The sequence below is a fragment of the Macrotis lagotis genome, chromosome 2 (genome assembly GCF_037893015.1).
Source record: "Macrotis lagotis isolate mMagLag1 chromosome 2, bilby.v1.9.chrom.fasta, whole genome shotgun sequence".
In the NCBI taxonomy this organism is placed as follows: domain Eukaryota; kingdom Metazoa; phylum Chordata; class Mammalia; order Peramelemorphia; family Peramelidae; genus Macrotis; species Macrotis lagotis.
This window is the reverse complement of record NC_133659.1, coordinates 174,435,589-174,459,161: the sequence shown is the minus strand read 5'-3', so window position 1 is coordinate 174,459,161 and position 23,573 is coordinate 174,435,589. Positions and strand designations below refer to the sequence as shown.

The 23,573-nt window shown below is 39.1% G+C and overlaps 1 protein-coding gene across 4 annotated transcripts in view; it reads right to left on the bottom strand.

Moving 5' to 3' along the window:
- MRPS23 (mitochondrial ribosomal protein S23) overlaps nucleotides 1-14,995 on the bottom strand; it is a 33,397-nt gene extending 18,402 nt beyond the window's left edge. Inside the window, exons 1-6 of one of the 4 annotated variants that reach the window (XM_074223638.1) lie at nucleotides 14,855-14,995; nucleotides 13,846-14,016; nucleotides 10,550-10,627; nucleotides 10,195-10,321; nucleotides 5,979-6,039; nucleotides 3,680-4,061 (exon numbers count right to left, since the gene is read on the bottom strand). In XM_074223638.1, coding sequence (XP_074079739.1) covers nucleotides 5,995-6,039; nucleotides 10,195-10,321; nucleotides 10,550-10,627; nucleotides 13,846-14,016; nucleotides 14,855-14,898 — 465 coding nt within the window. In that variant the 5' untranslated portion in view covers nucleotides 14,899-14,995 and the 3' untranslated portion in view covers nucleotides 3,680-4,061; nucleotides 5,979-5,994. The other 3 variants (XM_074223637.1, XM_074223639.1, XM_074223641.1) reach the window with 3 other exon arrangements.
- Nucleotides 14,996-23,573: the final 8,578 nt, after the last annotated feature.

Genomic DNA, 23,573 nt, shown 5'->3' with positions numbered 1-23,573 from the left:
TTCAGGCTCCCAGTGATTCAAATTCATAACTTTAAAATTCCTTTTGAAATCATTTCTTCCCCTTTTATTCTTGTCCATATCCAGGTCTATTATTTCTTCAAGGGGCTCTTCTATCCTCCATTCCCACTGCGAGCACTTTAGTTCATGTTTTCATATCTCACCTAGATTACTTCAACAGCTTCCTACTTAGCCTCTAACTAGTTTTTCAGACTTCAGTTTATCCTTTATATTCCTGCCAGATTCACCTTTTTAAAAAAAATTCATCTTGTAAAATTCCTATTCAAAAACTTTCAGTGGTTTTCTATTTTTGTTTCCACCAAGTTTCAACTTAGCTCTAGACACTTTCATCATCTAGCCCAACTTGGATGTCAATGTGTATCAGTGGAATGGAAAGAACTCTGGAATTCTATCATGTGGCTAAATCACTTTCACCTCTGAGATGAAGTTTCCTTCTGTGTAAAATGAGAATTTTGAACTGATGACCACAATTATCCCTTCCAATCCCAAATCCTAGCCTACAACTATTCTAAAATTAGTTCTAACTACTGACACTCAGCCTTTACTCTTAGGGAAATTTAATTTCCACAGACATCTGACAAATTTCCAACTCAGATCTTTGCTTATTAGTATCCTCCTGTCTGGAATACCTCCCCTCTCCCTTCTGTGTAGTTCTCCAATATTCTCCATCCCTCAAACCCCAGTATAAGTCTAACCCCCTCCATGAAGATTCCCTTTATTACCTTAATTGTCTCTAATCTTTCTCCTCTCTAAACATGGTTTTAGCTTATCCTACACTGCATATTTCTTAGAAAGCCAACCTCAAAGTCAGGAAGACATTGGTTAAAAGTCCTATCTCTGACAAATGTTAGTTATTCCAACTATCACAAGTCATTTCTCAGAGCTTTGGGCAAATCCTTAAAACTTTTAAGTTGATGTCTATTGTATCATATTTTCTATTGTATTATTTGTGTTAGCATTCTGGAACTAGGCTTCTGAGGAAAAGGACCATCATTTTAGCTTGCTTTTATTGATGTCTTTAAAATTTCCATTCACTTCAAAATTTATTTTTTCTTTTCTCACTTCCTTCCCCATGGTTTTCTGTGTAAAAAGATTAACAGGGGGTGGGGCCAAGATGGCAACAGGAGAAGAGTCTCTCTTAGGTGGTCTCTCTCAAAATTTACAAAATCAAGACTCTAAATTTTTGAGAGAACCCACAGAGGGATCCAGTGAGGCAGTTCTTCAGCCCAAGGTAACCTGGAAAATAGCGGAAAGGTTCCATTCCATGGGGTTGGGGGGCAGCACCAGAGTGAAGGAACTTCAGCCTCCTAGAGGTAGCCCCAGGGTGCTGGGATCCACAGCTCACAGCAGGGGAGCAGTTTCCTGACCTACACCCCGGGGAGCACTGGAAACAACAACTTGGTAAATGGGGGGGGGCTCTGCCAGAGTGAGCCCGTGAAACCAGCCCTCAGGGCACTCAGCAAGAAGTGTGGGCATGACAGCCTAGATCTAGGAACTGGAAGCAGGCAGAGCTGGTAAGCAGGAGACCCCAGGCAACTCAGCCTTGAGTACTCAGTCTAGGTAGGGTAGTAGAGAGACTTCCGAGGTCTGTCCTCTGTCCCTGGAACAGGACTCTGGGACTCTGACCACATTCAGATCCTGATAGCAATCTAGGCCCCCCATAGAACAGCAGGGCTCCCCCATCTCAGCCCCATGGCAGAGGGGTGCACTTGTGGTCATTCACAGACCAGGAGGGCAGAGCTTCACACACTGAGATCCTTGTGGGGGGGGGGGGGAGCCAATAATACTCAAAAGCTCAGGAAGCACCTCAAAACCAGGCACAGGCTGGGGATTTCCCCAGAGTAAACAGAGAAAAAAGAGGAACACAATTGAGAAATACTTTGTCTATGATCCCAAGAAGGATCAAAATACTTAAGTCAGAAGATGAGGAAAGGGGCAGCTAGGTGGCACAGTGGATAGAGCACTGGCCTTGGAGTCAGGAGTACCTGAGTTCAAATCCGGCCTCAGACACTTAATAATTACTTAGCCATGTGGCCTTGGGCAAGCCCACTTAACCCCATTGCCTTGAAAAAAATCTAAAAAAAAAATAGATGAGGAAGTCCAAGCTCCTGCATCTAAAGTCTCCAAGAAAAATGGAAATTGGGCTCAGGCTATGACAGAGCTCAAAAAGATTTTGAAAATCAAGTGAAGGAGATAGAAGAAAAATTGGGAAAAGAAATGAGAGATGCAGGAAAAATATGAAAAAGAGGTCAACAGCTTAGTCAAGGAGATCCAAAAAAAAAAAATGCTGAAGAAAATAGCATGTTAAAAACCAGCTTAGAGGGGCAGCTAGGTGGCGTAGTGGATAAAGCACCGGCCCTGGAGTCAGGAGTACCTGGGTTCAAATCCAGTCTCAAACACTTAATAATTACCTAGCTGTGTGGCCTTGGGCAAGCCACTTAACCCTGTTTGCCTTGCAAAAAAAAAAAAAACAGCTTAGGCCAAATGGATAAAACAGTTCAAAAAGTTGTGGAGGAGAATGCTTTAAAAAGCAGAATTGGCCAGATGGAAAAAGAGATAAGAAAGCTCTCTGAGGAAAACAAATCCTTCAGATCTAGAATGGAGTTAAAGGAAGCTGCTGACTTTATGAGAAGTCAGGACACAATACTTCAAAACCAAAAGAATAAAAAAATTAGAAGAAAATGTGAAACATCTCATTGAAAAAAACAAATGATCTGGAAAACAGATTCAGCAAAGATAATTTAAAAATTATTGGGATACCTGAAAGTCATGATCAGGAAAAGAGCCTTGACATCATTTTTAAAGAATTCCTACAGGAAAATTGCCCAGATATCCTAGAAGCAGAGGGCAAAATAGAAATGGAGAGAATCCACCAATCTCCCCTAGAAAGAGATCCAAAAAAACCAACCCCCAGGAATATTATAGCCAAATTCCAGAACTCCCAAGTCAAAGAGAAAATATTACAAGCAGCCAGAAGGACACAATTCAAATATCATGGAGCTGCAGTCAGGATCACACAGGACTTAGGAGCAACTACATTAAAGGTTTGTAGGGCTTGGAATATGATATTCTGGAAGACAAAAGAGCTTAGAATGCAAATGAAAATCAACTACCCAGCAAAGCTGAACATCCTCTTCGAGGGAAAAAGATACTTTCAATGAACCAGGGGAATTTCAAATGTTCCTGTTGGAATGGCCAGAGCTGAACAGAAAGTTTGACCTTCAAGTACAGGACTCAGATGAAGCAGAGAGTGGAGAAGGGTAAAATATGAGGGACTTAATGATGATGAATTGCATGTATGCCTGCATAGAAAAATTATACTGATAATACTCACAGGAAACTTATCATTTAATAGAGCAGGTAGGAGCTTTTATGGATGAAGTGCAGGAGAGTTGAGTTTGAAGATATAATATATATATATATTTAGGTTTTTGCAAGGCAAACGGGATTAATTGGCTTGCCTAAGGCCACACAACTAGGTTATTATTAAGTCTCTTGAGACTGGATTTGAACCCAGGTACTCCTGACTCTAGGGCCAGTGCTTTATCCACTGTACCACCTAGCCCCCCCCAAGATATACTATATTGTAAAAATGGAGTCAATGGCTAAAAGTTAAATGTAATGGGAGTAAAAGAAAGGAGAGGTGAAATAGGCTAAGATATTTCATATAAGATTTTATTACAATGAGCTATTGCAATGATATGGAAAGGGGAAAGGTGAGGGGGAATGAGGGAACCTTTGCACTCATCAAAGGTGGCTCAGAAAGGAAACAGCATATATACTCAATGGGGTATAGACATCTACAAGAGGGATAAGGGGATGGGGTGGGGGTGGATGTGAGTGATGAAGGAGAGGGTGGACCATGGGGGAGAGTGGTCAGATATAACACATTTTCTTTTTTACTTCTTGCAAGGGGCTGGGATTGGATGGCCTGTCTGGGACCACAGGGCCGGATGGTTGCTGGGCCTTAGGGGGTGGTAGGTGGGCTTGGGGGCCTCTTGCCCCCAGGGCCGGTGATCAGTCTGCTGTGCCACTCAGCTACCCTACAGCACATTTAAGAAGAGGAACAGAGTGAGAGGAGAGAGAAAATATAGTGTATGGTAGTAGTTAAGTACGAATGGAGGGAGTTGCGATCAGCAATGCCAACAGTAGAAAATTATGGAAGTGGCTTTTGTGATGGACTTATCATAAATAATGTGATCCACCCATGACAGAGCTGGTGGTGTTGGAACACAAACTGAAGCACATTTTTAATTATTATTATTATTTGGGGGAGGGGGGATTGTGGGGCAGAGTTGCCCAGGGTCATACAGCTGGGTGATTGTTGGGTGTCTGAGGCCAGATTTGGACCTGGGTGCTCCTGACTCCAGGGCCGGTGCTCTGTCCACTGTGCTACCTGGCTGCCCCTATTATTATCATCATCATTTTATTTTATTTTGGAGGGATTTTTGGTTTTTGCAGGGCAGTGGGGTTGGGGTGGCTTGCCCAGGGTCACAGAGCTGGGTGACTGTTGGGTTTCTAGGTCCAGATATGGGCTCAGGTGCCCCTAATACCAGGGCCAGTGTTCTGTCCAATGTGTCACTTAGCTGCCCCTATTATTATTTTTTTAATTTGAATTTTTTCCTCTTTCCTTTATTGTTCATGAGGGTCAATATTTTTTGGGGGAGGGGGTATTATGTTTACTCTTAGACAAGAATATTTTAATAATGTATAAAAATAATTTGTACAAAAATAAAATAAATTTAAAAAGAAAAAATAAGATTAACAGAACAAAACAATGTGGGTCAGTAAAATTAAGTAATACAGGGACAGCTAGGTGGTGCAGTGGATAGAGCATTGGCCCTGGAGTCAGGAAGAGCTGAGTTCAAATCCAGCATCAGACACTCAAGAATTACCTAGCTGTGTGACCTTGAGCAAGTCACTTAATCCCACTGCCTTGCAAAAAAAAAAAATTAATATATCAGCCAGCATTACTTCACAATCATACAACATTCAACTTTATTTTATTGCTCTTTCCATTTTCCATTGTTGTAGTCATTGCTTTTTATTATCTTACTTTTATTTTGCATATGGCTGTTTGTACAGAGGCAACTAGAGGATGCAATGGATGGACTTCCTAACTAAATGTGTGACTAAGCAAGTCACTTATCTACCTTAGTCTCCTTATCTGTAAAAAACAGCTATCTCTCAGGGTTAAGATGAAGATAAAATGAAATATTTGTAAGACACATTGCAAACCTTAAAGCACTCTATAAATGTTGTCATTTCTTATTTGAACATTTATGTGCTACAGTTTGTTATATTAGCTATATAAAATAGCTCTATTTGTTAACTATTCCGCTGCATTGGAGGTCTGGAGAATGGAGCAATAAACTCTGCCCTTTATAAAAGGCAGAATTTGGACTTTCCAGTTCATTCCACTTTGGCCCTGGAGTCAGGAGTACCTGGGTTCAAATCCAGTCTCTGACACTTAATTACCTAGCTGTGTGGCCTTGGGCAAGCCACTTAACCCCATTTGCCTTGCAAAAAAAAAATTTGTAGTTTTGTTTGTTTTCAAATATATTGAACATACAGAACAAGATGCCCCAAGCAAACTGTAAACTCCTTGAAGAAAAAGCACCAAATTTTAGTTATTTATATCCTCAGCCCTTAGCACAGTGCCTGGGTTCATTAGTAGGCATTTCATAAATGTTTACTGAAATTAATTGGCACCTTTATTTCACCCCTTCCTCTCCTCCAAGTCTTTGCTATCACAAAAAAGTACTGCTATAGATATTTTGGTATACATGGAATAATTTCTAGTTTATGGTGGCTTTTCTTAATCTCTTTGGAAAATATGCCTACTCTGGGATCTCTAGGTCAAAGTATATGGGCATCAAAGTCACCTTTTAAGCATAATTCCAAACTGCTTACTAGACAGTTTACCTAATTCACAAGTCCCAATGTATTAATATACTTGCCTTCTCACAGTTCCTTCTACATTGATTTTATTCCTTCACCCTCTTCTGTCATCTGTATTTTCTGGGTAAGAGCAAAGATCGGAGATTTTAATTTGTATTTCTTATTGGCAATTTAGAACATTCAATTATTAAGTTCTCTAATCTTAAGAGTTAACAATTCATTTAAAACCTGCTTGCACTTTGATCATTTTTCTTCTATGGGGGACCTGGCTTTGGTCTCCTATCTATTTGAGTTCATTTCCTATTTATCTTGGACATCAGACCCTTGAGACATTTGTGAAGGAAAAAAATCTCAACAATTTTCTCTTATCCTTGAGGCAATAAAATCATTTCAATTTCAAGCAATTTATTTTATCTTCAGTAGGCTTTCTTCTCCAAGGTTATACCATCTATTTGGTATACAATTTACTTTGTACGGTATCTACTTAGTGTACATGTTGTCTCCTCCATTAGAATGCAAGGTCCCCAGTGAATTGAAAGTTAAGTACATGCCCATCAATTGAGGCATAGCTACACAAACTGCAGTAAATTAATGCACTGGAACACTACTAAGAAACGATTAACTATGAATATAGAGAAGCATAGAAACACTTCAACAATTTGATGCAGAATGAAACTAGCAGAGAAAAGAAAACAATATACATAAAGGACTAAAGCAATATAAACAGAACAACCACAAAGAAATCAAAAGGAATGCTGCAAAATTACAAACAAGCTCAGCTCCAGATCCATTGTGATATGAGCAATGCTAGTACTTTTAGATGCTTTCAAAGTACTGACAAAGATTGCTGATTTTTGTTTTTTTCCTTTAAAAAGACTTTGTTGGAGCGGCTAGGTGGCACAGTGAATAGAGCACTGGCCCTGGAGTCAGGGGTACCTGAATTCAAATTTGACCTCAGACACTTAATTACCTAGCTGTGTGGCCTTGGGCAAGCCACTTAACCCCACTGCCTTGCAAAATCTAAAAAAATAAAAAGACAAATAAAAACTGTTATATGGGATGGATCTCTGGGAGGGGGAAGAAGAGAAACCCTCAACAGAAATTCTAGATTTGTATAAAGAGATATCAATTTTTTTAAACGTAAGTTCTGTGGTGGGCAGGACTGTTTGCTTCTTCCTTGTATCCCCCCCAAGCTTAGCACATAAAAAACAATAATACATGTTCCTTCTTTGGGGCTCTTCTATCCTTTATTTCCTGTTGATCATAGTGGTTCCTCCCACTCATTTTTTATGATGATTTTTATAATTGAGTCCAAGATCCACTTAGAACTTGTATTTGGAACTGATTAAAACCTTTTTCTTTGGGCAAACTTTTCCTTCTTTCCTCATCAAACAGGGCATCCCTCCTGAAGGAGTTTATCACTGTTGTATTCCTCTATGCCCAGAATGGCCTCCCTTGGCTCAGGTCCTGGCTTCCTTCAAGACTCAGCTCAAACTCCATCTTCTGCAAGAAGCCTTTCCCCATCTCCCTGACTACTAGGGCCCTCTGAAAGGATCAACTCCTACTTCCACAATCCATGTCTTGCATAGAAAGTTACCATGTATAAGCATGGCTTTTCTTCATCTCTTCAGTGTTCAGCAGTGCTGGGAACAAATTGAACACTTAACACAAGCCTACTCATTGTGCTGAATTCAACGGTCATTGATTTTTGCATATCCAGCCTGTTCCATTGATCTACTTTTCCAATTTTTAAACAGTATTAAGTAATTCTAATGACTACTACTTTATAATTGGCCTTTTACACTTTAGTCTCCTCCATAGTGTATACTAGAGTGATAAAGCCCAAATTATATACTCGATACTTGATCAATTTTGCCTAACTTGGCTGCACAGAGTACTGAATTTCCCAGGTAAATCCACTTTTAATTTTGCCTCGGCAGTAAAGAGTTAACCAAAGAACTATGGGTCAACATTTCATTTTTTCTTTCTTTCTAAAATTGTCTTGTGGAGGCAGCTAGGTGGTGCAGTGGAAGAGAGCACCCACCCTGGAGTCAGGAATACCTGAGTTCAAATCTGGCCTCAGACACTTAATAATTAGCTTGGGCAAGCCATTTAATCCCACTGCCTTCCAAAAAAAAAAAAACCACCTAAAAAAATAAATTAAAAAAATTGGCTGGTCATTGAATTTTGATCAATGTATAGCATGGAAATAATGTAAAGATTAGATTGCCTTCTGTGGGGTGGAAGGAAGAGGGAAGGAATGGTGGGGGAAAATGTGTAAAATTCAAAATCTTACCAAAAAATGATAGGCAGAAACTACTACTGTATATAATTGGAAAAAAATAAAATTGTGTTGCAATGGCTCTCAAGAATGGGTCAGTCCCTCCCTGCAATCTGAGACTTCCTCACCATTAGACTACCACCTGTTTCATCAAGGTACTTACCTTCTAGAAGGAGAAAGCATAATTGCTGATTAGTTATCTGTTTTGAATTTTCCTTTAGATCATGAGTTCCCTAAGGGGAGGGATTTATTAATTAATTTCCTTTCACATACGGCTTGACATTAGTACTTTGATGTCATTATTACAGAATGGCATGTTAACTGAAGATAATAAATTCATTCCTCTCAACCCCCTCCACTTGAGCTCTAACAAGAAAAGTTTCTGGTAGACAAAATTTAAGATGGATTTCTTAAGGGAGGGATTTTTTTATTTGTTCCTGAAAAATTACATTACAGGATAACAGGGCAATTATTGTAAGCTCCAAACAGCATTCCATTTAATTCTAAGTGGTATGGGAAATAGATGTAGAGACTCAATAAGTAAATTTATAAACATTCCTTGGACTAAAATTTCAGTCAAAGATCATATCCTTAGCACAATAAAGCAGCTAAATCTGGGGTGGAATGTTTTTTTTTAGGAACCGTGTGTATTTTCAAACAAGTTTATTCTTTTCCCTCTGCCTGGACTGCTTTTCCAAGGACCATGTCTAAATTCAATCTTTGACTAAAGAATCTCCTTCAAACTCCTTTACAAAGGATGGGAACAGAGTTACAGCCTCCAGTCCTAATCAACTATTTGTTCAGTTTCCTGACTCTTACTGTACAAAGCAGGTCAGCCTGGTCTTCCCTAAATAAGGCAGACAGCTCTATGGCATCATTTGGGGCGAGTGATAAATCTGCCGTGAAAATACAATGAATTCATGTGAACAAACAATTGACATTGTGAAATTTTTTTTCATTTTATTTATTTAAGGCAATTGGATTAAGTGACTTGCCCAAGGTCACACAGCTATGCAATTATTAAGTGTCTAAGGCTGGATTTGAACTCAGGTTCTCCTGAATCCAGGGCTAGTACCCTGGCCACTGTCACCTAGCTGCCCCAACATTATGAACTGAAGGAAAGATAACAAAGTATAAAGTTCATTCTATCTACAAACTAACACGGAAATCCAACCAAGCAGTCAGACAAAAATTTTCATACAAAAATACTGTGAGCCTATTTTTGATAATTTTATCAGACTGCTGAAAGAGTCAGCCTGAACTTGTTTTATAGTTAAACAATATTACAAAATAAAAGTTCATATAACTCTTTGTGGGTCACGGACTTTAATGAAAACCCCAAAAGACAGCTGAATATACAAGATTCAAGTATAAATACTCTTAAATTAAGAAATATTTCCCCAATTCAACCTTGAAAAAAATTCAACATTGCTCTATTCTGTATGTTTAAGAGACCAGGCATTAATTGCATACAAAACTATATTTCAATGGTGAAGAAACAGATTTTTCAGCTTCTCTTCGATGAACTCCAAAGGCTGGCCATGCGGGGCTACACTGGTTTTCCTCCAATACATTTATGATCTGAGGCTCCTGTTTCAGGTTTCTGACTTCCCTAAATGCTAAAAGACAAATTACCAATACCAGATATGAATATGACATAGATAATTATGTTTTTATCTAAGTTCATGAGATAGATAGGGGTTTATAAGAGAGCTGCCTTAAATATACAGACAATACATCAAAACTTTGGTACTTCAGGTCAAACTCTATTAAAATAAATAGCATTACATTCTAGCCCTTATCTTTCAAACAATATTCAAAACAATAATACTCCCAATACATCCTCTGGAGTTCATTGTAATAGAATTTGACCTGTAGTTTACAAGTGAAACCAGGGATAAGGGAGAAAGGAGAAGTATAGGTGGAGAGAAGAGGTCTAGATCTTCTTTGACTTCTGACACTGGACTGATCCAAGTTCAACACAGGATACTTACAGTTGCTCCTTCTCCTTTTCGTCGTAAAGTTACACCTTCTGCTAATAAAGCCTTTCCCGTTTCCATAAAGAGTTTATCTTCATCTGTCTCTCCCATTTTCTGTAGTTCAATATACTTCTCCACAAATCTGAAAATCCAAGCAGTCCTCTCTCAGATAAGCACCTTTTCAGTTTTTCTGTGCCAGGAAATTATATTTTTCTTTGCTCAGCTACTAAAGAACACCAAGTACACCTATTAAACATCCCAATATTAAACATTCCAACCTCCTCTTCCCCTAAGGGAAATTCATACAAATAAGTTCATCATGCTGCAAAAGAATTTATTATATATAAACTATCTCTTACTAGTCTCTTACCTTTGGCAAGAAGATTTAAAGTTTGGGTTGAAAAGGTCAAAAATTTTGGGACCAGATCCATAAACTGAAAAGAATTTCCTAGAGGAAAAATAAGTGTTACATATCCAATTAGAAATCAATGTCAATTACCAAGATAAGATCCAAATGGTTACAGGACATAGACATAAAAAGCAATACTATAAGCAAATTAGAAGATCAAGGTCTAGTCTACCTGTCAGATCTATGGAAAGGGGAGCAGTTTATGACTACAGAAGAGTTGGAGAACATCACCAAAAACCAATTAGATGATTTTGATTACATTAAATTAAAAAGCTTTTACACAGATAAAACCAATATAACCAAGATCAAAAGAAATGTAGTAAATTGGGAAACAATCTTTACAACTAATGATTCTGACAAAGGACTCATTTCTAAAATATACAGAGAACTGAGTCATATTTTTAAAGCAAAAAGCCATTCCCCAATTGACAAATGGTCAAAGGATATGCAAAGGCAATTTACAGATGAGGAGATCAAAGCAATTCATAGCCGTATGAAAAAATGCTCTAAATCATTAATTATTAGAGAAATGCAAATTAAAGCTTCTCTGAGGTACCACCTCACACCTCTCAGATTGGCCAATATAATCAGAAAGGGCAATGATAAATGTTGGAAGGGATGAGGGAAATCTGGGACACTAACATTGTTGGTGGAGCTTTGAAATCCTCCAACCTTTCTGGTGAGCAATTTTGGAACTATGCCCAGAGGGCAACAAAAATGTGCATATCCTTTGACCCAGCAATACCACTACTGGGTCTATACCCTGAAGAGATGAAGAAAAAGGGTAAAAACATTACTTGTACAAAAATATTTATAGCAGCCCTGTTTGTGGTGGCAATGAACTGGAAATCAAGTAAATGTCCTTCAATTGGGGAATGGCTTAGCAAACTGTGGTATATGTATGTCATGGAACACTACTGTTTTATTAGAAACCAGGAGGGACGGGATTTCAGGGAAGCCCGGAGGGATGCATGAACTGATGCTGAGTGAGATGAGTAGAACCAGAAAAACACTGTACATCCAGACAGCAACATGGGAGTGATGTTCAACCTTGAAGGACTTGCTCATTCCATCTGTGCAACAATCGGGAACAATTTTGGGCTGTCTGCAAAGGAGAGTGCCATCTGTATCCAGATAAGGAGCTGTGGAGTTTGAACAAAGTGCAAGGACTATTCCCTTTAATTTAGGGGGAAAAAAAAAACAGATATCTTATTGTCTGATCTTGTTACCTCTGAGACTTCTATTCTCTTCTTTAAGGATATGATTTCTCTCTCTAATCATACCCAAATTGGATCAAGGTACAACATGGAAACAAAGTAAAGACTGACAGAGTGCTTTCTGTGGGGGGGTGGGGGGAGGGAAGCAAGATTGGGGGGGGAATTGTAAAACTCAAATAATATCTTTACTAAAATAAATTAAAAAAAAGAAATCAACGTCAATGAAGAGGAATAATAATCATTCAACCTTTGAGAAGTATGTAACAATACAAAATAGCAATAGAGAGCAAAAGAAACATTTTTCAAATTATGCTAGCAGTTTGCATCTTTAGGTGTTCAGCTACATGACAAAGCACTGTAAAAATATAAAAGTACTATATGACTGCAAGGTATTAAAGTGTTAATATTACTGAGAATAATATTCAGTAAAAATCAGGAGCTAGAAGGGACAATCTGTACTACTCCCTAAAATGTCACCTGTTCACAAATATCAACAGGCAAAGATATCTTAATGTATAAAAGAAACGTAGAGGCTCTTAGTTAAAATTGCTTCTCTTCCAGTGCCTAGCAGTGTTCACTAACACACTAGCTGGTTAATAGATATATGCGAGATATTATATTACAAATTTAAAAATTAGTTCAATGGAATCAACAGAAGGCTCAAAAGTCAAGTATTTAACATCTCAAATAATAAAACTGAATTTCTCTAGTTCCTTTCTATGATGTTCTCAAAGTTGGGAATGGAACATTCCTGCTCTTCTGACTCACAGAAACGAACAGATGAGATTTAAATAGGTTTTCTCAGTGGAAAAATGTGATATGTAAAATTCAAGTGTAATGATTTATCTGTCTCCTGGACCAAAAAAAAAAGCAAAACAAAACAAAAAAAGAGTATGAAGGTGTCCTGCAATGCTTTCGCTGAGTTAATATCTCAAGTCATAATGATTCTAAGAAAAAGGAGCTATATGAAACCCAAGAAATTTTCCAAAACAGCAAGGGTTTTTTTGAGATTTTATTTTATTTTTTAATTATATAAATATTTTAGTTGTTTTCCAATTATATACAATAGTAGTTTCTACCTATCATTTTTCGGTAAGGTTGTGAACTTTATTTTCCCTCCCCCCCAGAAGGCAATCTGATAATCTTTTCATTGTTTCCATGGTATGAATTGATCACAACTGAATCAAAACAGTAGGCTTTGAAGGGAGAAAAGCTTTTTTATGTCAATTAAACATTCCTTATCCATTGAACTGTGATTAAGAGAAATGTATGTGGTCAGAATAAAGGTCTCTAAATTACTTCTTCAGGTAACTGCTGACAGCTCCCCAACTAGAAGAGACTTAAAGAAAATTCAATCCCAGTTCTCACAGTTTACATCCCAATTGCCACAACTGTCCATTCAATGGTCATATAACTCTTTAGGAGAAGGATAATAATTTTCTTTTTGTCCTTCATTCCTGAAGACCATGACATCAGGAAGGTGATGCCATGACAGGCAAGTGAATTGGATTTTAGTGGTGGGGTGCTGTGCTAAGTCACCAACTGCACTTTCTCCTTCAGAGCCATCTGGGTCCAGTGACGAAATTTGAATTGTGAGGCCATCAGGGTTAAATAACTTGCCCAAGGTCACACAGCTAGTAAGTGGCAAGTGTCTGAGGACAAATTCAAACTCTTGTCCTCGTGCCTCCAAGGCCAGTGCTCTATCCACTCAGCCACCTAGCTACACTACTTGGGGAAGGACAGAATGAAAGGTCTTGGCATTTTGGTTAGAACTGCTGTGTTAAGGGAAAAGTACCTTATTTAATTCTTTGTCAACTGCTTGATTCTAGCCACTCCGCGCTTGGTCTTCTCACTTCCTTCTTGAAAGAAAGAAATTGATTTCCTACTCTGAGACAGTATCAACAAATTTCTGTCTCAATTTCCTTTCAAGTTCCAACTTCTTTCTACAATTTCCTGAATAGTTTCCTCAAGTGCTAACTTAATTGCTCTCTCCTGGGCTTTGCTATCTCTTTTCCTCAGGCCAGTGACGCAATCACTCACGCTCTGATCCGATCTTCCTGGTATAGGACCTCTGGCACCAGATCCTTGGCTTTGCCATAGCGCAGACGGGGCCTCCGGAACACAGGCTCCTTTAAGGGGGGAAAGGCCTCATAGACATCATACCACAAGGGCTTCTCTTTCAACACCCCAGACCGCATCAGATCCCGAGTCCTTAAAGAAAAGAATGAATCAGCTTGCCCCAAAGTGGGATCCTAGGGGCTACACTCTGTCACAAGCAATAGCCGCACACCCCCATCCCCCATAGCTGAGGAGCTGATCCTTCTCCCTCTGAGGTGTAAGTAAAGGAAACATCTCCCTGATTCTTAAGATTTAGAAGCGAACTTCAGAGATCAGTCAAGCACTGTGCTAAATGACAGGAGATACAAAGTAAGGAGAAAACAATTATGCCCTCAAAAGATCGGGGCGGCTAGGTGGCACTGTGGAGTCAGGAGGACCTGAATTGAAATCCGACCTCAGATATTTAATAATTACCTAGCTGTGTGGCCTTGGGCAAGCCTACTTAACTCCATTGCCTTGAAAAACTAAAAAAAAAAAAAAAATCCACGAAAAAACTCAATTTAGTACATATAACTTTACTGAATAACTGAGGTAGAGGCGAAGTGCTTTAAACAATGTTTAAAATGCGTTAAGTGACCCAGTCGACATTTGAAGTCAAACGCTTCTAGTTCTTTCCATTGCTTTTTAGCCACTCGCTCGTCTTACAGATGGAGAAACTGAGGCTCTGGGAAATGAGGGGACGTGCCCAAGGCCTTGCAGTACAAGCTAGCTATGGGCAGAGCGGGGACCGGACACCCTGGCTCCCCCGGTCACAAGAATCAGAGATCCACTGTGCGCCGGCGGCGCCTACGGCCCCGCCGCTGGAGCCTGTGGCCCCGCCGCTGGAGACGTCCTCCCCGCGGGGCTGCTCGGGAAGACTGAGTGTCCCGCCCTCCGCCGCCCCGGGCCCGGCCCCCGCAGCCTGAGCCCCGGGAGCTCGCCGCGCACACACCGGGTGAAGATGGTGCCGATGGTCTCCAGCCGGCTTCCCGCCATGACGCCCACCGCCAAGAGACCCCCAACCCGGACGGCCGCGTACGAGTGAAAGCGGACAGAAGCTGCGAACCGGAAACGGAAACAGAAACGGAGGGTCAAGAGGGTACGGAAGAGGCGCACCGGGGAGGGGCGGGCCCGGGCACGCTGTGGGTTACGTTGCCAGGCAAAAGTAAACGATGACCGAGTGCCCCCAGAGAAACGGGCGCGAGGAGGGTGCTGAGGGGGAGCGTCCCCGCTCAGGCAAAAGCAATGGATCCCGAAATCAGCAAGGGATAGAGTGAGGCCGGAGCGACGGAGCGGCGCCGAGGGTGGCTTAAGGGAACAGGCTTCAGAGGATTCTTACGCGTAGGCCAAGCCCCTCAAACCTCACTTCCCAGAAAGCCCGCGAAGCGCGCTCACGGGGAGAGTCTGCTCGGACTCCATTTCCCAGGAGGCCGTGGAGCGAACGGGTGAAGACGCTGATTGGCGAAGAGGACGGCTGAAGACGCTGATTGGCGAAGAGGATTCTAGGAGGCGAGAGATTGAAAAAGCCCGGGCCGCGCTGATTGGACAACAACTAACCGACGGCGTGGCACGTGGGGGGAGGAGAGAGCAGGCTGGAAGAACTGCAGAGACGAGGGGCGGAGCTGGCAAGAGTCTCGGCGCCAGGACTGCGGGCATGGAAGGGGGCGCAGTGGGCAGGGCGCCGGCCCTGGAGTCGGATCCGGCCTCAGACACTTCCTAAGGAGCCTGCTGTGTGGCCTTGGGCGAGTCACTTAACCCCACTGCCTAGCAAAAACTAAACAAATAAAATAAAAGTGAGGGAAAAAGGGAACAGAGCACTCACGGCCTCGGTGTCCTGGGATCCCAGGTGTAAAACCAGACAGGACCCAAACTAATCCAACCCCCTCCCAAACCAGGGCCTAGGGAGGGTGACTTGTCCAAGGGGACAGGGCTCAGACCCCACCTCCGGCATTTCCTACCAAGTCACTTGACAAAGACCAGGGCCTCAGTTTCCTTATCTGTCAAATGAGGGGTTTGGACTAATTAGCCCCAGAGAGCTCCTCCAGGGCTACGGTGATGATTCCATGAGGCTGAATGACCAAGGTCGGCCAACAAAAAATACACCTGTTTCCTCCAAACTGCAGGGGTAGGAAACCTTTAAGTAGCCGAGGGTTGATTTTGAACTAATTCAATCAAAATCAAAATCTTTCTTTCACCAGATAGGTAGAATCACCCGCTGTAGTATTTCCATTTCAGATGAACAATAAAGACTTTTTCCCAGTGGAAGAGTCTAGGCCACGTCACTGTCACTATTTTAAGGTGCAATTGAAGAATTCTGAATGTTGAAGTGCCATTGCCAGATTGTGATTGTGTATTTCTGCTTGTGAATGGGGTTGGGATTGAAGAATCATCGCTAGGTACTTATTGAATAAATGGTGCTTAGTATAAGAACTTGGAGGCATCTCCAAATAATTAATATTCATGACTTTTAAGTGTTTCTGTAGGTACTTTAGATCCTAAGTAAGATATACAGAAAAGAAGTCAAAGCATTAGATTATTGTGTAAGCTGCTGAAGTGGAAGAAAACCTTTAGTAATCTTCATTTTTTGGTACAAACCTGGCAGAGACAAATTCATTAATTAATTAATTAAATTATAATTGTAAGCATCTTGGTTTAGATAGAGAAATCCAAATGGACAAAGATTCACTGACCCAACATCTCTGATCCAAGTCATTTTCTTGTTATAATTTATAGGGTTCATTAACAAAGACAAAATCCATAATCAAGATGAAACAGGAGTACTAAGTATAGGTAGCAGTTTTTTGTTTCTTAGGGTTTTTTTGCAAGGCAAATGGCGTTAAGTGGCTTGCCCAAAGCCACAAAGCTAGGTAATTATTAAGTGTCTGAGGTCAAATTTGAACTCAGGTCCTCCTGACTCCAGGGCCGGTGCTCTATCCACTGCACTACCTAGCCACCCCTAGGTAGCAGTTTTTATAAAATTAATAGAAAAATACTAACTTTTAAAAAATTCTGGAGAATGATTTTCCTAAAATTGTACAGTTGGGGAAAGGGGAAGAGCTTTTCTTAGTCTAATCATTACCCTATTTAATTAAGTGGATAGAGCATTAGACTTGGGTTCAGAAAGACCTGATATTTAGTGGTTTGTGATCCTGGACAAGTCACTTATCCTCAGTTTCCTCATCTGTAAAATGGAAGTAATAAAAGCACCTCACACAGTCATTATGAGCATAAAATGCAATAATGATTGTAAAGCATTTAGTACAGTTCCTGGCTCATAGCAAGTGCTATATAAATGTTGATTATTTTTGTTTTTTTTTTAAACTTCTGTAAGTGTTTCTTCCTGAATGGATCAAGTCTCTCTCTTTTTAGAAATTGGTTAGGATTTTCACAAGAATGAAACAAAAGAGATTTCACTGAAGGACATGGTCTCATCAGAATTAAAGGGACAAAGGGCTTTAGCAAAAGATACCGAGAAAATAGGTTTTTAATATTACCAGAAGAGGGAAGTTTGAGGGGAGGAAAAGAATGTTCAATATGTTTCTACAGTAGAAATTGTGAAGCATTCTCATAACCCCCAAAAAATACTTGGAGGGGAGAAGGAATAATGAAAGAAGATAGAAATGAGTTTCTAAACCTGCTACCTATATCTGAGAGAGCAGATACAAAGCCTTCATGGTTGTTAAACATAAATTTGACTAGTTGGGGAGAAACTTTTTTTTTAACTCCAGTGACCCAATAACAGCGTCCTCCTTAGTAGCTATTCAATGATCTAGTGGCAATAGTAACAAAAATTTGGAAAATTTCTGTCAATAAAATGGAGGACCAGAAGAAACTATTCATCAGTAGCATCATCACAGAGTTCCATAGTTCATGCACCTAACTCATTATAATAAGATTAAAGAAAATTGGAAAGATCCAGATTATGTGGACTATTGGATTTTGAAGGAATAAAAAACAAACTAAGAAAGTTCTTCCATCACATTGAAAATTTTCTGAATAGGCAGCTAGGTGGTATAGTAGCTAGAGCACCAGCCCTGGAGTCAAGAGGACCTGAGTCCAAATCCGACCTCAGACACTTAATAATTGCCTAGGTGTGTGACCTTGGGCAAGTAACTTAACCCATTGCCTTAAATAAATAAAATTAAAAAACTAAAACAAAATATTTCCTGAACTATCCACTTGTCAAATGGTTTTCATTGTTGGATACACATGATGGGAAATAAAAGCCCCTGACAAAGGAAGATATTTTTTAAAGGTGGTCTTTATCTGTCTAATGGGATTTTAGCAGTTTGAATATATATGCTGAGGAATTTCTCAGGAACCAGCCTTTTTTTGAATAGAAAATAGTGTTGTCAATATGAAATTCATGGGAATATTTTTTGGTCTGGAGGAGTTCATCATATTTAGAAAGATATTTTAAGAGCATAAGGAAAAATCACTGATGGTAGTAGATCAGTTCATCTAACCTGCCAGTTCTGATAGTTCCACATAACCTTTTCCAATTATGTGAGTTGTATAATTTTTTAAGTAGGAAATAAATATTAACCCTGAGAGGATATAAACATGTCACCTAACCAGTATCAAAAAAATTATCAGGAGCTGAAGAATTTTCTAGGATTCAGACTATTTAAAATTCATGAAAAATTGCACCACTGATGCTAAGTATCTTGATGATAGTAGGTATAAGTTGAAAAGAACTCAAAATGAAAGTGTAATAAATGACAAGATAATAAAAAATGTGCTTCAGTCTTTGTTCCAACACCAACGACTCTGTCGAGGGTGGATCACATTCTTTATGATAAGTCCATCACAAAAGTTACTTCCATATTTTTCCACCATTGCCATTGCTAATCACAACTCCCTCCTTTCGTATTTCTCCACTACCATGTACTATATTTTCTCTCTCCTTTCACTCTGACTCTGCTGTAGGGTATCTGAGTAGCGCATTATTATTATTTGGGCAGGGGGCAAATGGGGCTGGGTGGCCTACCTGGAGCCGAATAGAAGGGTGATCGTTGGGTGTCTGAGGCCAGATTTGGACCCGGGTGCTCCTGGCTCAAGGGCCAATGCTCTATCCGCCACCCAGCCACCCCTACTATTATTACTATTTTATTTTATTTTGGGTCTTTTTTTTTCTTTTTTTGGTTTTTGCAGGGCAGTGGGGTTGGGGTGGCTTGAATGTCACATGGCTGGGTGATTGTTGGGTGTATGGGGCCAGATATGGGCTCAGGTGCTCCTGGCTCCAGGGCTGGGGCTCTGTCCATTGCGCCACCTGGCCATACCTACAATTATTACTATTATTTTTTTATTTTTAATTTTTTTCTCTCCCCTTTATCGCTCAAGCGAGTCTATATTTTGTGGGGGGAGGGGTATTCTGTTTACTCTTAAACAAGAATATTTTATTAATGTATATAAAACAACATTATTTGTACAAAAAGAATAAATATTTTAAAAATGACAAGATAGGCTGAACTCTTTCATATTTTGTAGGTCATTGGGATGAGAAATATGAGCATCCTTTAAAGAACTTGGATAACTGCCTCACACATGCTCCATGGTTGATTTCAAAGATGCAATGCAGTAAAATGCCATAAATGAGCCTAGGGCACTTGGTAGCAGTTTCATACCAAAAAAAAAAAAATCAATGAACAGCAGAAGCCAATAAAAGAATAAATACAAATAGCATTTGCAAGTAGACTCACTAGAAGTGAGGTTCTTTATCCTAGCTACAAATTGCAGTTCTTGGTTTTGAAGTGGACTCTTACAGAAAAGTTCTGAGACCATATGTATGTATTCCAAGCATGGATGGACAATAATCCACTGACAGATGTTTTTTTATAAGTGCTACATTGGATACTTCCAACCCTGAAAGTTTAGCAACACTGGCCAACTATTAGTTCATAGTATATTAATGATCTGGAAAGATTAATGTTAATTTAGTTGCCATATCCTACAATAGCCAAGCAGGATAATCTTGGATAATACCTATAGAAGAATAAAATGCATTTAGACAGGCTAATAACCTAAAGAGGTAACAGTGGAAAGCCTAAGACTTCTCTCAAAGGATATGTCATCAGTAGGTGTGTGTGTGTGTGTGTGTGTGTGTGTGTGTGTGTGTGTGTGCATATATAAAATGTTGGATCATTTCTCCTTGTCCTGCTTGATGATTGATGGAAAGCACAGCTATAAGATGAATGTCTATGAAAAGTGATACAGGCTAAGAAAAGATTGTGTGAAACTAAGGAACTCAAATTTCACTATCAAGAAGGCCCATTACTGTTGAAAGATTGGCAGAAGTTAGAATTGTGAAATTAAATATTATGTCCAAACCAGAAGATTCAAGAAGACAGTTGGTATTACTCAAGTTTAAGTTCTCCATGATGATTTTGGATTCTTGGACCAACAGAGAACTTTAGAGCTGATTCAAAATAAAGTTTAATAGCCTAAACTGGCAGAAAAGGTACATGGAAAAAATATGAAACCAGTACTCTGCCTTCAAAGAAAAAGATTATTTGACTATTGCACAATAAGTTATATTAGTGTTTTGTGAATCAATTTGAATGGCCTAAATAATGTTTGAGTCTTATTTTCCCTTCTATGTGATGGGTTCAAGTATTCATAACTAAAATTTCTATTCCTAGATTTGTTCTCTTGCAGTTTCTGGTTTTACCACCAGGTGTGGGGAAAGTATGTTCAGTTTCTCCTAGACTGCTGCCCTACACTCCATTTGAAAGTGTCTTGTGCCAGTTTATCTAAGGTAAATTTCATTTTGAAACAATGACAAAGCCACAAACTTTGGGAAAAAACTTTATTGCATTCTTTATTCCACTACTTCCTCCAACCCCACTTTGGGCACTAGCCTTAATGAAAAAAATTGAACTGTGTCAATACTTTCCCTGTAATGTCTAAAAGACATATAAACACCCTCACTCTTACTCCATCAGCAGACAGGGCCTTTGAATCTCAGAGTTTGAGGTGTAAAACTAAGGCAAATTTTTTAATTGATTAAAGTTTAATTTTCCTCAAAGAAATGACAATTTTGAAAGCTAGATTTATGGTTCAGTGATGGAGCTGATATGGATGTGTCTGTTCAAGTTGTGTCATGACATATGTGATTCATTTGCTTCTTAATTATCTGTCACTAGCACTTTAAAAGTTAGATCGCATATGTATTTTCTAACCCTATTGAATGTATACACCAGCTTTCAGGTCATATGATCAGCAAGCAATGGCAAACTAAACATTTTCTCCAGTCCTCACTAAATCCAAAAATACGAGGTGGGAAGGTGGCATGTAGAACAATTAGACTGAATACATGGGACAAGAAAGCAAAAAACCCAACAAAGTAAATAGCCTTATGAATTATTTTTGGATAATTCTAATCCTAAAAGTGTTCATGTAAGAAAATAATACAAGAAAATTGTTTAGATCTTCTGAATACAGAAAATAAAGCAACAACCGAAAGAGTTTATATAGAGAGCTCCTTCAGAAGAAAAAACAAACTATTCAAATTTCAAGACAGTGGTTAAATTTACCAAGTCCTGGGGGTGGCCAGGTGACCCAGTGGATAAAGCACCAGCCCTGGAGTCAGGAGTACTTGAGTCCAAATCCAGCCTCAGACACTTAAATTACCTAGCTGTGTGGCCTTGGGCAAGCCACTTAACCCCATTGCCTTGCAAAAACCTAAAAAAAAAAAAATTACCAAGTCCAAGGTAGACAGCAAATTCTATAAGCATCTAGGAGAATGCCCTTCAGATTTAAAGAAAGGGAAATTTTAATAAGGCAAAACTACTCTGCATCCATTGGAAATTGCAGGAGAGAAGAGAAAAGCATATTTTGAAATTCATAGGAGCTCAAGATACACCCCAAATGATAAATATGCTCAGCAACCTGAATACAATTATCAATGAAATAGATGGATAATAAAAAAAAAGTAAGAGAAAAATAATATAGAGATTTGAAGCATTGCTGCAAGAAACAAAATAATAATTTTATTTCAAATACATTCATTGCATCTTTCTTTAACAAGCTATCAAGTTCAGAAGAATGTGAGAAGAAAATTATCAGGTTTCAGTCTCTGGGGATAATAGAAGTTAGCAACTTCAGTTCAAAAAAAATTTTTTTAGAACATCCAGACAACAGCAAATATTCTTTGAATGTAATGCCAATACACATACACATAAAAAGTTTTTAAAATTTCTAATTATAAATTAATTGCTGATGTACATCCTTATAACCAAGAATGGAATCCAGCATAAGATCATTATATAAATATTTATGCATGTGTATTAGTATGTGAGTATTCCTGTGTGAAAAAAAATATATAAATCCTGCTTCTAGGAAAAAGAATAGCTGGGGGAATATTATAAGCACAATTCTGTTACTGTGAATTTAGTACAAATTATAATGGGGAATTTGGGCCTTTATGTGATTCTGACTGGAGTTTCTTAATCAAATTTATATAAGTGGCATGTTGCATATATGCTGAATTTCATAGGTCCCTTTTCCTCTGTGATGAGTGTGTAGGTGTGTAATTCACCAAACACTGTTAAGTTGGGAATCCATCATTGAATAATTTGGGCACATTTACCCAGAATTCATTCCTTGCCTTTCTCTCCTAGAACCAGAAATGTAAGGACAGGGTCATCTCTATCACCTTCCCTCCCTTGTTGCAGCCTCTTATCTTTGGAAAGAATGATTTTATATTGACTGATTTTCATTCTCTTTGTCTTTCTATCTCTCTTCCTCTTTCTGACTCCATGTTTATGTTAAGAACTTTAGTTCTGTTCCTTTCCCTACTTACTTATTTCCCCTATTTATCTTCTCTGCCTGACTCTCTTGTGCATGCATTACTATTAGAAGTTCTGAAGGCCTTCTCTTTCTTTGCTAGAAAGCTCCTCAATCACAGGAGAGACTGAAAGGGGCACAACAAACAATATAAGAAAGCTCATTTTGGTACTGCACTGAAAACCAATCCATTTGGAGGAGCATCTCATGCAAAAGGGATTATCTTGGACAAACCTGGTGTAGAAAGAAGTCAAGCAACCTAATTCTGCCATCAGGAAATGTGTGAGAGTCCAGTGGATTAAAAAAGCACTGCCTTTGTTCCCAATGATGGCTGCTTGAATCTTATTGTGGAAAATGATGAAATTTGGTTGCTGGATTTGGTTGAAAAGGTCATGCTGCTAGTGATACTCCTGGAATCTGCATCTAGGTTGTATAAGTTGTAAATGTTTCTCTTCTGGTCTTGTACAAAGGCAAAAAAAGAGAAAATAAGATCATAAAAATTGCACATCTTTTCTATGGTAAAAAACTTTCATGTTAAAAAAAAAAAGTTCTGCTGATGGTGAGTGAGATGAGCAGAACCAGAAAAACACTTTACACCCTAACAGCAACATGGGGGGCAATGATCAACCTTGATGGACTTGCTCATTCCATCAGTGCAACAATCAAGGACAATTTTGGGGTATCTGCAATGGAGAATACCATCTGTATCCAGAGAAAGAACTGTCGAGTTTGAACAAAGTTCAAGGACTATTCCCTTTAATTTAGAAAAAAAAACATATCTTATTGTCTGATCTTGTTATCTTATACTTTTTGTTTCTTCCTTAAGGACATGATTTCTCTCTCATCACACTCAATTTGTATCATTGTACAACATGAAAACAAAA